Here is an 18,127-nt window from a genome sequence, read left to right on the forward strand (position 1 = left end):
TTGTTCACTAAGCTAATGGGCTTTTCACACTGAATACGTCAGACGCGTCAAAAAACGGTCTAAAAAGCATTATTTTCAATGAGACGCGTTGCTTTTTAGATGCTGACGGGAGCGCGCATTGCCGCTTGTCGGCAGGCTGACGTAGACAAAGTTCAAGCCTATCCAACTTTCTGAGCCGTGACGTAGCTTTGCGTTGTCCAATAGGAACGACGCGTCTGGCCAAAACACGGAAGACTAGTGGCAGAAACCATAGGCATATATAAGAGTAGACCCCGCATTGACGGCTGCTTCCTACTGGTGCTGGCGAGCCGTAGGGCCGCCATCTTGGAAGGGGCACCCGCTCCGCTCAGTGTCATCTATTTGACAGGCGCAATGAAGTGTCAGTGCGTTTAATCAATCATAACTCGCTGTATACAAAACGGATTTTCACGATTTTTTTTTGTTTCAAACGTTATGCATGTAGCCATGAGGCAGGGCACATGGTTCAATGAATGTAATTTTAATATTTATAGTGGGCTTAAAAGTAATATATTCTGATATACCTATAGGGTGCATTGGCTTAATTTTTTGCATTTCAGAATATTGAAGTAAATTGTGATATGAATTCAATTGACTATATATACACTCAATAACATTTTTGTAATCCTTACTTTGTTTTCCACTCAAATAAAAAAAAAAGAAAATGTAGACCTCACACTCCAGAATGAAATACTTAGACCATTTATAGTAAGCGTGCCATTTCTCAGACAACCCATTCAGCATTGTCCTAAAGTGGGAAATGTATTTAGTATTATAGACAAATCATTCAGATTCACATGCAATGAAGATAGATAGACAGACAGACAGACAGACATACAAACACACACACACATACGAGGGCTGTCAATAAAGTAACGGTCCTTTTTATTTTTTTCAAAAACTATATGGATTTCATTCATATGTTTTTACGTCAGACATGCTTGAACCCTCGTGCGCATGCGTGAGTTTTTCTTGTGGGAGGAGTCGTCCAGCCCCTCGTCGGAATTCCTTTGTCTGAGAAGTTGCTGAGAGACTGGCGCGTTGTTTGATCAAAATTTTTTCTAAACCTGTGAGACACATCAAAGTGGACATGGTTCGAAAAATTAAGCTGGTTTTCAGTGAAAATTTTAACAGCTGATGAGAGATTTTGAGGTGATTCTGTCGCTTTAAGGACTTTTCACGGTGCGAGACGTCGCTCAGCGCTCTCAGGCAGCGTCATCAGCCTGTTCAAGCTGAAAACCTCCACATTTCAGGCTCTATTGATCCAGGACGTCGTGAGAGAACAGAAAAGTTTCAGAAGAAGTCGGTTTCAGCGTTTTATCCGGATATTCCACTGTTAAAGGAGATTTTTTTAATGAAAGACGTGCGGACGGATCCGCGCGTTGGGACGCAGCCGACGCGGTGCGGCGGCACAGGAAAAACACCTCCGTGTTGATAACCATTTGTAAAATCCAGGCGGCTTTTGATGGCTTTCAGTGGAGTGAGTATATGAGAAATTGTTTAACAGCAGGACATGTTCCAACTTGTCCTTAAGGCTTTCAACAGAGGTGTTTTTCCTGTGGCGGAGCGTCGCGGCGGCTGCGTCCCGACGCGCGGACCCGTCCGCACGTCTTTCATTAAAAAAATCTCCTTTAACAGTGGAATATCCGGATAAAATGCTGAAACCGACTTCTTCTGAAACTTCTCTGTTCTCTCACGATGTCCTGGATCAATAGAGCCTGAAATGTGGAGGTTTTCAGCTTGAAACAGGCTGATGACGCCGCCTGAGAGCGCTGCACGACGTCTCGCACCGTGAAAAGTCCTTAAAGCGACAGTATCACCTCAAAATCTTTCATCAGCCGTTAAAATTTTCACTGAAAACCAGCTTAATTTTTCGAACCGTGTCCACTTCGATGTGTCTCACAGGTTTAGAAAAAATTTTGATCAAACAACGCGCCAGTCTCTCAGCAACTTCTCAGACAAAGGAATTCCGACGAGGGGCTGGACGACTCCTCCCACAAGGAGTGCTCACAGGCCAATGACGTCACCGACAGGCATGGAAAAACTCACGCATGCGCACGAGGGTTCAAGCATGTCTGACGTAAAAACATATGAATGAAATCCATATAGTTTTTGAAAAAAATAAAAAGGACCGTAACTTTATTGACAGACCTCGTGTATATATATATATATATATATATATATATATATATATATATATATATATATATATATATATATATATATATAAGAGAGAGAGAGAGAGAGAGAGAGAGAGCACATTTTTAACACTAAAGCCTACAGCTACTCTTTGGAGGTAAACCGGGAAGCTGAAGATGGATAGAATAACACCATCCCACAGTCAGACAATCTGACCTGTCCTGTCGAAATCATCATTCTTAAAGTGTTCACTGCACAGCACAGAAGAATCATTTGCAATGAATCCTTCTCTCCTTACTGCTACTTCCCATTTCTTCCGGACATCTTTGTCTTTGGGAAACCTTCAAAACAAAAATGGCCAATTTTGGAGAGCCTACAAAAAAACACTGTAAATGTTTACTTATTTACTTCCTCCTACTTTCTTCAATAAAACTCCTATTTTAATGCATATCTACAGATAATGAACCAAAGCTGCTGAAAACTGTGAGTAAGCTTGTTTTGCAAACTGTTGTACAATCAGATATTCTGTTGTCAGGATTTTTAAGGATGTAAGTGTGTGGGTTTGAGACACGAGAGGTAGCCTATACTGTTTTAAAGTGAAATAATTAGCTACATGTGAATAATGCAGTCTCTGCCACCTGTGTAAAATTAGCTGATCATTGTTATACCAGTAATATTTATTTTATTTCGACAGGAGCATTCTTTTGGCAGTTGTAATACAGCTGTTATGTCTCAGTTAGCCTCCGGCACTAAACTACGAGGTCTGTCCTTAAAGTATAGGTCCTTTTTATTTTTTTCAAAAACTATATGGATTTCATTCATATGTTTTTACGTCAGACATGCTTGAACCCTCGTGCGCATGCGTGAGTTTTTCCACGCCTGTCGGTGACGTCATTCGCCTGTGAGCACTCCTTGTGGGAGGAGTCGTCCAGCCCCTCGTCGGAATTCCTTTGTCTGAGAAGTTGCTGAGAGACTGGCGCGTTGTTTGATCAAAATTTTTTCTAAACCTGTGAGACACATCGAAGTGGACATGGTTCGAAAAATTAAGCTGGTTTTCAGTGAAAATTTTAACAGCTGATGAGAAATTTTGAGGTGATTCTGTCGCTTTAAGGACTTTTCACGGTGCGAGACGTCGCGCAGCGCTCTCAGGCAGCGTCATCAGCCTGTTTCAAGCTTAAAACCTCCACATTTCAGGCTCTGTTGATCCAGGACGTCGTGAGAGAACAGAGAAGTTTCAGAAGAAGTCGGTTTCAGCATTTTATCCGGATATTCCACTGTTAAAGGAGATTTTTTTAATGAAAGATGTGCGGGTGGATTGCAGCGTCGGCTCGCAGCCGCCGCGATGCTCCGTCACAGGAAAAACACCTCTGTTGAAAGCCTTAAGGACAAGTTGGAACATCTTCAGCTGATAAACAATTTCTCATATACTCACTCCACTGAAAGCCATCAAAAGCCGCCTGGATTTTACAAATGGTTATCAACACGGAGGTGTTTTTCCTGTGCCGCCGCTCCGCGCCGGCTGTGTCCCGACGCGCGGACCCGTCCGCACGTCTTTCATTAAAAAAATCTCCTTTAACAGTGGAATATCCGGATAAAATGCTGAAACCAACTTCTTCTGAAACTTCTCTGTTCTCTCACGACGTCCTGGATCAATAGAGCCTGAAATGTGGAGGTTTTCAGCTTGAAACAGGCTGATGACGCCGCCTGAGAGCGCAGCGCGACGTCTCGCACCGTGGGAAGTCCTTAAAGTGACAGTGTCACCTCAAAATCTCTCATCAGCCGTTAAAATTTTCACTGAAAACCAGCTTAATTTTTCGAACCATGTCCATTTCGATGTGTCTCACAGGTTTAGAAAAAATTTTGATCAAACAAAGCGCCAGTCTCTCAGCAACTTCTCAGACAAAGGAATTCCGACGAGGGGCTGGACGACTCCTCCCACAAGGAGTGCTCACAGGCGAATGACGTCACCGACAGGCGTGGAAAAACTCACGCATGCGCACGAGGGTTCATGCATGTCTGACGTAAAAACATATGAATGAAATCCATATAGTTTTTGAAAAAAATAAAAAGGACCTATACTTTATGGACAGCCCTCGTATAGTTAGCCGGCCGGCATCTCGCTAGTGGTACAGTAAGTAATATTCTATTCACAAAATACAATAATAATGTTCAAGCTTACTTGTGAAAAGTAATCCCCTCATCCCTGCTTCCAATAGTCCGCCTATGTGAACAGAAATAGGCCGCACAGTGGGCAGGCATCTTCTGTGACTTTGTGGACTTGCTTTGTTTACAATAGGACTAATTGGTAGGACGCCCCTTCAAAGATGGCGGCCGCATTTTTTGCGCCACAGCAGCCAATGCGGGGTCTATTCATATATATGCCTATGGCAGAAACCACTGATCTGTACAAAATGGATCGGTGTAGAAATAAACCACTGATCTGTACAAAACAAATGTGTCACAGGACTGCTCATTTATGGAGCAGTTTTATGAAGAAAAATCCTTGGAAATGTTTTTTTGTTGTTGTTTGTTACCTCAGAATTTCTGATTACTGTTAAAAAAGTTTAAAACACTTGTAATTAAAATAGCTAAATAAATCAGTAAATGGTTCTTTAGAAACCTTTCATCTGTAAATTACAACCACCTGTTATTTCAGATTAGATAATTTCTTGTTTAATATAAGGAACCTTGGACATTTATTTTTAGACAAAATAACATGGAAATTTGTACATTTTTTTTTAAGTCTGGTAGATTATTTATATCTCATTTCAACCAGAAAAACAGACACTGTAAATAAATACAAATGTTTATTATAAATGCAACAGGAAATAATTTAACAATGACTGCAGTGATTGTAAAGTAGGATTTCTGTGACATAAACCTCTTGATGAATTTTTTTAATGCTCATTTCAACTTGTAATTTTGACAAAATATGTAATTGCCTTTAATGTTGTTATCAGGACAGAGTCATTTCTAAAATATGAATTTGAGCACAATAAGTGGAGAGCTTCTACTTGTGCAAATGTCTTTTGACTTTGATTCGTGGACATTTTTAATGATCCGTTCATTTATTGTTAAAATATAAAATGAAACAGCTTTTTAAAAAATAAGAGTTTTGCCGGTAACCTACAGATGTCTCTTGAGTTTGAGTTGGCTGTTGGATAGTGTAGTTTTAAAATGACTGGAACTGGTAAGTGGCAAAGTCCCAGTAGTTGCATGGTTGTCTTAGTTAGTTAGTTGGTTGTCTTCATACTATACTTTTGTGCCACTGATTTGGCCTACAATGTTTTTGTCATGGGTTGAAAAGGTTTCTGCAAAATAAAGCATCTACCATATTTTCATTGTATGTGAATTTTCTGGGAGCTAGCTTCTGTCCTTCAGCCTAGCTGCTGTTTTAATGGAATTTAACGTATACTAATACTAGCTTGTTTATACTGGGTAGGTTTCCTTATGGACCACAAAGCCTACAGGTTCCAGTCCCCCGTCTGGACCTGATGATGGACTGTCAATTTCAACAGAGATTGTGGTAGGCTCTGCAGCCGGTGCAATCACATGTAGACCGGTGTGTTCTGTTTTGTTTTTGTTTATGCGTCTAAATTGTCCACAAACAACGTGGGGCCATGCGGATTATATGAAGGGTGAATCTTGCAGCTGCTGAATTTGACAGTACAGGCTCATATCCGATACTAAATAGAGGGAGGAAAAGTGAACTCTTGCAATATACTTAGTTGGGAGGCAATAATCTGCTCCTTATTATTGTTAACAGAACTTTTCTTTCTTAATAACAAGGAGTCACAGTCACTTTTTTTTGAGTGACTGTGACTTAAAGTTGTCTTATTTACTGTTAAACAATGCACACTAGCTTGCATATGATACTTTTGGCTGGATTTAAACATTGTTTATTCCTGGTTTATGACCTGATTAAATTTCTTTGTTAAATTAGGTTTTCAGATGCCAAAAAATAAATGTATTTGATCTTTGTATTTTTAATCACTCTTTTAGATTTACTGTTGTATACTGTATTTTGCAATTGGTGCAAATTACTTACTTACATTCTGACACATTTCTCACATTTATAGTGGCAAACATAGAATATAAACGATCAGATGGAAAGTATAGATCTATTTGTTGTTATGGTGTTAAAAATGTTAATAACCGGGGGCGCATACGCACGGGGTTGATGACGGACAAAAAACACAGTCTCCCACTTCAAAAATGTAGACTACACCACTGGTGTCCAGTCCATATTCTACAGCTTACATACACTAATGTTTATCATTTTTCAGCTGCTCCTATTTGTTCAGGTTCACCACAGCTGATCCAGTCCAGCTCCACATTGGGATTTGACATGCTCCCTAAAAACACAAACGTCTTGCTTCAGTGAGTTGGAGTTTGGAGTTTTTAGTGCAAATGTTGTTCAAAACTAGAAGTATTCCACCTTGCATGGCTCTATTCTGGACTATAGTGTACATTATTGGCTCCAAAGTGAGCCTTCTACTCTGATTGTCTTAGTAAAACAAGCACAATTCAAAATTTCTGTTTAACAGTGTGACTACACTTTTTCAAGGTCAGCCACCTGTCAGTCACTCAGTGTTTACTGCTCAGGAATTCTTCATTAATTTGATGACAAATAGAGGATCTTAGTTTAAAAATAACCCAGTGTGTTCTAGTCTCAGCATTAGATCCTTTTACTGACATAGGCACCATGTCTGCTGGGATGCTGAGACTAATACCCCCATCACACATATGCCGATTGAGGCCGAATGGCATCAAAATGACACATCCGGCCACAATTGGGAAATATTGAGGTGCGGTCTGAAGACATATGGATGGCAGTCTCTGGGCACTCTACATAGTCCCATTCACTCGGCTGTTCTGAGTGTGATACACATGGTCAAAGCACTCATGGCACTGTCAAGATGGGATGCACATCTGACGGCACATCCGCTACCGCTCACCACTGCTCAGGCTGCAGTGGTCTCTCTTGGTTGGGCCGAACCACTATTAAGATTTTTAATATTCTGTGTGCATCCGAACTCTGGCCTCATCAATCAATCAATCAATCAATCAATTTTTTTTTTATATAGCGCCAAATCACAACAAACAGTTGCCCCAAGGCGCTTTATATTGTAAGGCAAGGCCATACAATAATTATGTATGGCCTTGTGACTTTAGGTGTAGTGATCACTATGAAGTGATCACTACACCTAAAGTAGTCCCACAACAAATAAATAAATGCACTGCAAAACAATTCATGACTTGCCGATGTATTAATTTGACAATGTTTTAAGTCACACGAATGGCAAAAATTTCAACTAAATCATGATTATTTACTCTCTCACTGATGCATGGGTGTGGCTTTGACCATTGTTGGATGTCTTCTTGTTTACATCCGGGAAACCTCAAAAGTAGTCCGGCAGTCTACCCAGAAGCCCATCTTGCAGCGATGACTGTACAGTCAGTCAGAAGCTGCGGGCAGTGTGCTGACGGCGGTCTATGTGCAGTTTTCCGTCATCTGATCGCAATCTACATATTCTGACGGCATCATAAAGAGCATTTGAAATAATCTGATCGAAGTTGATTGAGCTCTGAGATGGATCGGTAACAGCAAAGCCTGCCGGCATGTCCTGCTTGCGCCACATATATGTCCACCTCCACTAGACCTCGGCCAGGGAGGCAAAGAAAATTTTGATATACAACATGTATGTGGCACACATTCATCATGTGCAGTGAATTGAGTAATCAAACCGAAAAGCACCGTGTGCCACCGCAGATCAATGCGTTGCACAGCCCCATGAGTGACATAAATAATGTGAAATATTGGGCCTATCATATCTGCGACACCACAGCGGACGGCGGGCAGGTGCGCCCCACCGCTGTCACACATCACGTCAGAGGCTCGGAGCTGAAGGGATCCCACCGCTGTAATATACATATTATTACTTGATCAGCATTTAATTCTGTCGGACGTATGACGTGGAACTGTTTCACCATGACAACATATTAAACATGAATCTCACCTCCAGGAACATTTCACAGCACAGGAGGCTAGGAGTCCCGACCACAGCCTGTAGTGAAATGCCTCTCATCTGGCTGCTGTGTGCTGGAAACATTATGCCATAAATAAATCCCACATGATAATCCAACCAGAAATAACGATGTAGAGTTGCGTTGTAGGAAAAAAGAAATTAAAATTTGCTGGAAAGGCTGCGTCTGACGAATAGTGGGAAAGCTCACTGCAAACTTTCAGCAAAGGTGTCATTTGACTTTCATCAAAGGTTTGCTGCATGTGCGTGCATGTGCACGTGTATGCACATGCAGCAAATTTAGCAGGCAGCAAAATTCAGCATCAAAAGTTGTCTAGTGGCTGAGAGCTGAGCATATACGTGTGTGCGTGTGCTATGGACAAGTAGCAGCTTATTCAGCCATTATGTACACACACACAGACAGACACACACACACACTCACACACTGAGCAATCATTGAGCTGTTTGTGTCAGAACTACACTAGGTACGCTATTTTTAATGGTAGCTACTAGCTGGGACTAAGCACCAGTGGCAGCCAACTACTATCAGACCGGGACCGGACTCCATTGACAGAAGCTACTATCAGGCCAGGCTGGAGCTTCAGTGGCAGCAGCTACCATCAGGCTGAGCCTGAGCTTCAGCTATCTCCGGGCTGCGACCAGAATCCGGCAGCAGTCAGCTATCTCCGTGCAGGCATCCATTTCAAAATGAGCAAATATTTGCACACAAAGAAAAAAGTCTTTTCTTATCCTATATCTTGTCTTTGTGGTGTATTCAATTGAATATAGGTTGAAGAGGATTTGCAAATCATTGTATTCTGTATCATTTACATTTCATACAACGTCCCAACTTCATTGGAATTGGGGTTGTAGATCCAGTCCAGCAGTCTCAGCCTTCAAGCAGTCTCAGCCTTCAAGGACTGTGTTCAGAACCTCTCAACCCTGGTTACAGACTCTAACACGCTTATATCTCAACTCACTGCTCAAGTCACTCAGTCAGACACTGGCATCACACAGCTCACTCAGCCAGTCGCACAACTCTGATTCCTCTGCCACACTGGCTTCTGTGTCTCCCTCTGCCATGCAAATAGTTTCCTCATCCGCATCTGCTTATTTGGCTTCCGAGCCATTTATCTGTCATCTTGATCCTTATGCCAGTTGTGTAGAAACTTGTGCTGCTTTTTTGATGCAGTGTTCCCTTGTTTTTTCCCCATAGACATCTGCAGCATTCTTCCAACAGTAATCACGCAGCATTAGCTCCAAGTTTGCGTTTTCCTGTCTGTGCCTAGTCCCTAGCCTGAACATAGTTCCTTAGTTTGCTCCTGGTCTTAGTTCCCTAATCTGTCTTTAGTTCCTTGGTCTCCTGGTCTGTCCTCAGTCTTATAGAATAATTTTTGTTTCAAGTAGTTCCCTAGTTTTAGTCCCCTGGTACCCAGACCAGTTCCGGGTTTTTTGTTCTCTGGTTCCCTGTCCAGTCCAATGTTTTTGTTTACTGGTTCCCAGACTAGTCCCGGGTTTTTGTTTCCTGGTTCCCAGACCAGTCCCAGCTTATTATACTCTTCGTCCCTGCCTCCTTTCAGGCGTTTGACTTTTTTTTTGTTAGGGGGTCCTGCTGAGTTGAGACATTGGCTGGTGGGTGCTGCAGTGCATTTCTTAAGGGGGTCTGTCCTCCATTCCTCTAATTCATCCATTCCTCCAAACAGGACTGTTTTTTGGACACCACCGTAACTTCAAATTGAACATTCATACTGTAGACTGTCTGTAATTCCGGACCCTGGGCTACATTCCTTCATCAGACCTACTCTCGGACCTGTTTTTTATCACTCCGCTGACCTTCCCTGTGTCCCTGGAACATACCTGTCCCTCTGGGCCACTTGGCTCCTTCCTCAGTTCCACCTGAGTTCCACCTGGGAGCCTGCTTAGTTGCACAGCCTCCGTGTCTCCATCATGGGTTGGGGGGGATAGGCTGGCTCCTTTGGTTTCCCACCATGGACCTAATGGCCACACCACATCTTCTCTGCTGTGGACCATATGGCTCTGCCCCTGTCCATGCCTTGGGGCCTGGGGGGTTGTGCCCTTCCTGCTCCTGTTCTTCTGAAACTCTGTTGTCCCCCTTAGATCCTGAGAGTTGCATGGCCTCTGTGTTCTCCGCCGTGGGCTCTGAATGGGTCGCATGGTTCCTGCCCTATCTTCGTTCTCCCCCCCCCCCCCCCCCCCCGCATTCTCCTGGTTTCCCAGTTGGGTGGTTCCATCCTGCCCATTTAGTTGCCAGGAGGCGCCCTTTGAGGGGGGTACTGTCATGGTCTGCTCTTTGCCCTTGCCCTGGCTGTCTTTTTTGTCTGTGATTTTGTATGTTTTCCCTCCAGAGTGTGTTGCAGAGCCGAGGAACACCTGAGATTCATCATCTCCTTGCACTGATGCTCATGAGCTCCTGATCATGACCAGGCTACTCAGACCCCGGCTCACGCATTATTGTTTGGAACATGTCATCTCATTCACAGCTAGTTTTCCTGTCACTTACTTATCTTGTTTTGCACCAATTTGTTTTGCCCTCCCGCACTCTCTTGCCTTTCTTGTCTATTCTTCGTCTCACTAAACCACACCCCTTTCCAGAACCTTCCCCGCACTTGGCTCACATCACCTTGATTAGTTTGCTCCTTATTTAAGCCCTCACAGTTGCCACAGCTCACTGCCCGGTTGCTGACTTTGTTCACTTTCTCACCTTTTGTTCACATCCTGTTTGCTCTGTAGTTTTTGACCTTGCTTTTGTACTCTGACCTCCGCCTCACTATTACCCTGAATGCTGCCTGTTTTTGACTCTGCCTTTGTTTTGCCTGTTTGATCCCTTGATGCCATGTGAAAGAACCCTGCCTGGTTTATGGACCATGTCCCAGGCTGCTTCATGTCTGATACCGCTGCCTGTATGTCTGACTTGCCTGTTTATCAGATAAAGCCTCTTATTCTCCTCAACCAGCCATGTCTGTGAGTTTGCATTGGTCTCCAATTGCTTCCAGTGTCAGCCCACCACAAGCCCTGACACACTGCAGGTCAATGTTGCCTAGCGCACACAGTGCGCACATCTGAACAGGATGTTATATCCATAATAGACCTTACAGCAGGGGTGCTCAAGTTCGGTCCTCGAGAGCTACCTTCCTGATACTCTTAGTTGTCTCCCTGCTCCAACACACCTGATTCGGATGAAAGACTCGTTAGCAGGCTTTTAATGAGCCTTTCATTGGATTCAGGTGTGTTGGAGCAGGGAGACAACTAAGAGTATCAGGAAAGGAGCTCTCGAGGACCGAACTTGAGCACCCCTGCCTTACAGTATAGATATTTCCATTCTCTCCCATGGGTGAGGTAATTTATGTGAAACATTGTGCGCGCCATAACTATTACACCATGGGCAGGCACGCTATGCCGCGCCAGTGAGTCATTGTGCTCATCAGAGGCTCTGTGCAGTGCCCTGCAATGCAGCTGAACAGTATGTCACCACTGTAATACACATATTATTACAGCTTCAGCATCTAGCTCTGTAGCAGGTATGACGTGGAACTCTTTCGCCAGCCAGGGGTCGAAATACATTTTTTTAACCTACTTGCACTGGTGCTAGTAACAAAAAAAATACTTGCACCAAAAAAACTTACTTGCACAGCCAAAAGTCAGTCTTATATCAATCTTAAAACTCCTCCTCTGATGTGTCAGAGTCTTCCTCTCCTGGGAGAGTTTGAGGGGAGAGCAGCAGCGGCACGTGCGCGTGCTAACGAATCGTCCGTGAACATTATTTTATTTATTAACTACACAGATGTATAATAAAACAAATGGTGACTGGTTTATAACACAATTCTGACAGAGTTTGAGGGGAGAGAGAACGAGGAACTACGGAACCCTGGAAGTGTCATCGCAAAATGTTTTGCATGTGGAGAGTGTGCACGTGTTTTATTATATTGTGCGCACATTTTATGATATTGTGTGCACGAAGCATCGTTTGAGTAAAACAAGGGCACGAGCTACTTAATCGTGGCCACAATTTGTAAAATGTGCACTCAATACTGTCTTGACACATAAATGTTGGCTATTAGCCAACAAGTCAGGACATAGTGTAAGGTATATCATCATGGCTTGGGCACACAAGGACATACAGCGAACTTCAACTGCCCAGCATGGCATCATCTGGAGTTTAAGCACATTAAAAAGGATGCTGAGGGCAAAGCGTCTCCCCATCGTGAGGATGACAATTTAGGTCATATTATGGAGTTCATTTTGAATGAAAGGAAAACATGCGTACGTTTTATTAATTCAAGGGCCCAATTAAAGGAAAACGTGCGCATGAATTATCACGGCCAGGAAAAGGTGCGCACATTTTATTAATTTCAGAGCACGTTTTATTAATTCGTGGGCTCAGTTAAAGGAAAACGTCCGCACAAATGATCATGGTCAGAAAAAAAAATCACTTTAAGTGACCTCTCCCGGGTTCTGTAAGGAACTGCAGCGGCAGCCAGTTTTTTCTTTTCTTTGTTTACCATCCCTGGTTCTCAAGACCAGGCACCTATGTGGCTCCACTCTACTCTTTTCTACTCTCCTATTTTACTCTTCCTTTTTAGATATTTAGAAATACCTTTGTTTACTGGCATAGTTCCACCTTAGAATTGGAATATAATAGATAAAATATACCTTAATGAATTTTCATGTGCGCGCACGAACACAACAAATAGAGCACACAACTCGCTCTGTGTGTGAGAGTCATAAAACGCAGGGAAGACAAAGACAACACAGTGGAAATTGCCTTTTTTCCCTTATTTATTCCTTTACTGGTTCATTCTACTGGTGCTTATAGTTGATAAAACTTGGATAAAGTTACTTGCACCAGTGCTAGTGCAGTATAAAATTACGTGCACCGCTCGACTAATACGTGCACAAACTAGCACATGCACATACTATTTCGACCCCTGCCAGCCCATGACAACAACATGCAACTCACCTCCGATACAGCCCCAGGAGCATTTCACAGTGTAGGGTGGACAGCAGCCAGGTAGCGCATCATGTGGTGAAGTCCCTCTCACCCAGCTATGCTGTGTGCTGGCAACATTGATTGACTCAAAAATGACTCATCAACCATTCCATAAATAAATCCCATGTGAAGCATCGTTCTGTGCACCAATAATCAATGTGGCACACAGCCTTTTCACACTGGGCTTATGTAGAGTTGTGTTAAGCTGCATATCAAGTATGCTGGAATGGTAAAAAAGAAAAAAGGAAAAAAGTACACTAGAATGTATATACTGATAAAAAAACCTAAACTGACTTTTTTGCTGGACTGCACAACAGCAGGCCATCACTGATAGTCAAGAGGTAAAAAAGTTCAGCACTTCCACTTTTCCTCCAGGTCTGTTTGACAGAGGCAAGTTTTAGAAATGTATAATTTTCTTGTGCATTGTCAGACTTTTTGTGTGCACACTGTGGTTGGACAGCTCCTGGGATTGCTCCTGGCCAGCAGCATGCGCATACATGCACTCACGTGTGCCCCGTATGTACATGGACAGTGGTTCGTTCAGCTACAACCCCTGGCAATAATTATGGAATCACCGCCCTCGGAGGATGTTCATTCAGTTGTTTAATTTTGTAGAAAAAAAGCAGATCAGACATGACACAAAACTAAAGTCATTTCAAATGGCAACTTTCTGGCTTTAAGAAACACTATAAGAAATCAAGAAAAAAAATTGTGGCAGTCAGTAACGGTTACTTTTTTAGATCAAGCAGAGGGAAAAAAAAATATGGACTCACTCAATTCTGAGGAATAAATTATGGAATCATCCTGTAAATTTTCATCCCCAAAACTAACACCTGCATCATATCAGATGTGCTAGTTAGTCTGCATCTAAAAAGGAGTGATCACACCTTGAAGAGCTGTTGCACCAAGTGGACTGACATGAATCATGGCTCCAACACGAGAGATGTCAATTGAGACAAAGGAGAGGATTATCAAACTCTTAAAAGAGGGTAAATCATTATGCAATGTTGCAAAAGATGTTGGTTGTTCACAGTCAGCTGTGTCTAAACTCTGAACCAAATACAAACAACATGGGAAGGTTGTTAAAGGCAAACATACTGGTAGACCAAGGAAGACATCAAAGCATCAAGACAGAAAACTTAAAGCAATATGTCTCAAAAATCGAAAATGCACAACAAAACAAATGAGGAATGAATTGGAGGAAACTGGAGTCAACGTCTGTGACCGAACTGTAAGAAACCGCCTAAAGGAAATGGGATTTACATACAGAAAAGCTAAACGAAAGCCATCATTAACACCTAAACAGAAAAAAACAAGGTTACAATGGGCTAAGAAAAAGCAATCGTGGACTGTGGATGACTGGATGAAAGTCATATTCAGTGATGAATCTCGAATCTGCATTTGGCAAGGTGATGATGCTGGAACTTTTGTTTGGTGCCATTCCAATGAGATTTATAAAGATGACTGCCTGAAGAGAACATGTAAATTTCCACAGTCATTGATGATATGGGGCTGCATGTCAAGTAAAGGCACTGGGGAGATGGCTGTCATTACATCATCAATAAATGCACAAGTTTACGTTGATATTTTGGACACTTTTCCTATCCCATCAATTGAAAGGATGTTTGGGGATGATGAAATCATTTTTCAAGATGATAATGCATCTTGCCATAGAGCAAAAACTGTGAAAACATTCCTTGCAAAAAGACATATAGAGTCAATGTCATGGCCTGCAAATAGTCCGGATCTTAATCCAATTGAAAATCTTTGGAAGTTGAAGAAAATGGTCCATGACAAGGCTCCAACCTGCAAAGCTGATCTGGCAACAGCAATCAGAGAAAGTTGGAGCCAGATTGATGAAGAGTACTGTTTGCCACTCATTAAGTCCATGCCTCAGAGACTGCAAGCTGTTATAAAAGCCAGAGGTGGTGCAACAAAATACTAGTGATGTGTTGGAGCGTTCTTTTGTTTTTCATGATTCCATACTTTTTTCCTCAGAATGGAGTGATTCCATATTTTTTTCCCTCTGCTTGGTCTAAAAAAGTAACCGTTACTGACTGCCACAATTTTTTTTTCCTGATTTCTTATAGTGTTTCTTAAAGCCAGAAAGTTGCCATTTGAAATGACCTTAGTTTTGTGTCATGTCTGTGATCTGCTTTTTTTCTACAAAATTAAACAACTGAATGAACATCCTCCGAGGCCGGTGATTCCATAATTTTTGCCAGGGGTTGTATGATGAACACACACGTAGCTGAGCAAACATTTCATCCAGCCACACTCTCGCACGCTGGTTCGATCACCTGTTCTCCTTCAGGTGCTTCACTCTGGATGCATCCCTGCCTGTTTGTCTGCCCCATAATTTTAAATTGGAATCCTAATGTGGTATGGCGTGTTACACATCTCTACATAAACCTAGTGTAAAAGGGGCTGCCATGTGTTCATCGCATCGCCGCACTGTGCCCATACGCACATTGCTGCAGTCCGTCATGTGTTTGACACACTCTCCTGCTGGCACACCCTCCTCCTGATGAGGGGTCAGTGAGCACTGGGAATGTGAGTATGAGCGAAGATGTGAGTGAGTCAGTGAGTGATAGCAACAATGCCAGCTTTGACACATACGAGGTCTGTTAGAAAAGTATCCAACCTTTTTATTTTTTGCAAAAACGTGATGGATTTGAATCACGTGTGCTTGCATGAGCAAACCTTGAACCTTCGTGCGCTTGCGTGAACTTTTTCATGCCTGTCGATTGCGTCATTTGCTGGCAAGCAGCCTTTGTGTGAGGATATGTGTTGTGCTCTCATTGGATTTTCATTGCAAGGAAAATGGCGGAACGACTGGAGCAGCGCTACTGCATCAAATTTTACCAGAAACTGGGCGACAGCCAGGTGGAAACCATTCGGAAGATTCAGACAGCTTTCGGTGACGATCCTATGGGCATCACACAGATTAAGGAGCGGTACAACTGGTTTAAAGATGTCCGCACAACGGTGGAGAGCGAGCCACGCTCCAGTCGGCCATCAACATGCTGAAATGACCAGATCATTTCCAAAGTGAACGCTGTGGTGATGCGGGACTGTCCGAGAAATTGCGGAAGAGGTGGATATCAGCACTTTTTTGGCACATTCCACTGTGACAGAAGATTTGGCCATGAAAAGAGTGGCGGCGCAAAAGCACCACCGTGTTGAAGTCTCACAGGACACGCTGTGACATCCCCACCTCTTCCACAATTTCTCGGATAGTCACACGACTGACAAGTCACCGAAAGCCGTCTGAATCTTCTGAATGGTTTCCACCTGGCTGTCACCCAGTTTCTGGCAAAATTTGATGCAGTTGCGCTGCTCCAGTCATTCCCTCATTTTCCTTGCAATGAAAAACCACCAAGAGTACGACACACGTCTTCACACAAAGGCTGCTTACCAGCAAATGACGCAATTGACAGGCATGAAAAAATTCACACATGCGCATGAAGGTTCAAGGTTTGCTCATGCAAGCACACGTGATTCAAATCCATCAGGTTTTTACAAAAAATAAAAAGGTCAGATACTTTTCTAACAGACCTCGTATTGTTTGAATCCGGTCCATACATTGGTTGTACTCTGATGTCCAGTATTGGCAGGTCCTGTGCAAAGGGCAGACACAGCACTGGTTCCCACTCCGGTCCAGTGTTTGCCACCCAGATGTGTGGGCATCAGGTAGCACTCGAGTGTATCTGTCCAGCAGTCTGAGCACTTTATTTATGATGTTGAGAGTATCTGACAGCAGTCTGTGTCATCTGACTGGTGTCTAAATACATTTGGGCTGCAATTGTGCAGGTGTGCACGAGGCAGTGTGGTGGCATTCAGACAAGGCTGACCATGCCTCTATCCCTCCCAACTGCATCTGGATTATGGCCATTTTTACCATGTTGGCCTTAGTCAGTATGTGTGACGGGGTCTAACATTTGAAGCAGAAACTAAATCCTGACCTGAGAGTCTCCAGGTGACAGTGTGGACTCTTCAGTCCAGCAGACAGCAGCTTCACTCCTGAATCCTGCAGCTGGTTGTTACTCAGGTCCAGTTCTGTCAGACTGGAGGACTGAAAGCTGAGAACTGAAGACAGAACTTCACAGCTTCTCTCTGACAGATTACAGCCAGATAACCTGCAAAGATGATTCAAAACAAGAAAGATTTTCACTTTAAAATCAAAGAAATTAAGTCTCTGTTCAAATATCAAAGTGTCTCTGTACTTACAAAACTTTTTTAGATTCTTTGATCACTGGCAGCAGCAGCAAAAGAGCTTCATCTGAAACAGAATATTTCTTCAGGTCAAACACATCCAGATGTTGATCTGACGACAGTAAGATGAAGGACTGATAGAGCTGATAAATGAGAAAGAGACAGATTCTACAGAGTTCTACAGAGAGACGTCCTGAACTCAGAGACTGTTGGATCTGATCCAGTAGAGAACGATCCTTCAGTTCATTCAGACAGTGGATCAGATTGATGTTTCTCTCTGCAGACAGATTCTCATTGAGTTTCTTCTTGATATAGTCGACTGTTTCCTGATTAGTCATTGAGATTCTGTCTGTGTCATCAGGCCTCATAGGAGAGTCTGATTGGTCTGCATGGAAAGACCCAGAAGGAAGCGTAGGAACAAGTCCAGATGTCCATTTGGACTCTGTAAGGCCTCATCCACAGCACATTGATGGAGACGTGTTAGTTCAGGTTAGTTCAGGAGTCAAAAATGACTCCAAGATTTCTTGGAGTCATTTTTGATCAGGATATGTCATTCAAAGTGCATATTAAACAAATATGTAGGACTGCTTTTTTGCATTTACGCAATATCTCTAAAATTAGAAAGGTCTTGTCTCAGAGTGATGCTGAAAAACTAATTCATGCATTTATTTCCTCTAGGCTGGACTATTGTAATTCATTATTATCAGGTTGTCCTAAAAGT

The 18,127-nt window shown here is 42.8% G+C and overlaps 1 protein-coding gene across 1 annotated transcript in view; it reads right to left on the reverse strand.

Moving 5' to 3' along the window:
* The window catches only part of LOC117524295 (NACHT, LRR and PYD domains-containing protein 3-like), a 32,595-nt gene extending 14,821 nt beyond the window's left edge, over positions 1-17,774 (reverse strand). The window contains exons 1-2 of the mRNA XM_034186062.1: positions 17,524-17,774; positions 17,157-17,411 (exon numbers count right to left, since the gene is read on the reverse strand). Of these exons, the coding sequence (XP_034041953.1) occupies positions 17,157-17,411; positions 17,524-17,774 (506 nt within the window). The remainder of the gene's footprint in view (positions 1-17,156; positions 17,412-17,523) is intronic.
* Positions 17,775-18,127: the final 353 nt, after the last annotated feature.

Source organism: Thalassophryne amazonica, chromosome 14, assembly GCF_902500255.1.
Source record: "Thalassophryne amazonica chromosome 14, fThaAma1.1, whole genome shotgun sequence".
NCBI lineage: Eukaryota > Metazoa > Chordata > Actinopteri > Batrachoidiformes > Batrachoididae > Thalassophryne > Thalassophryne amazonica.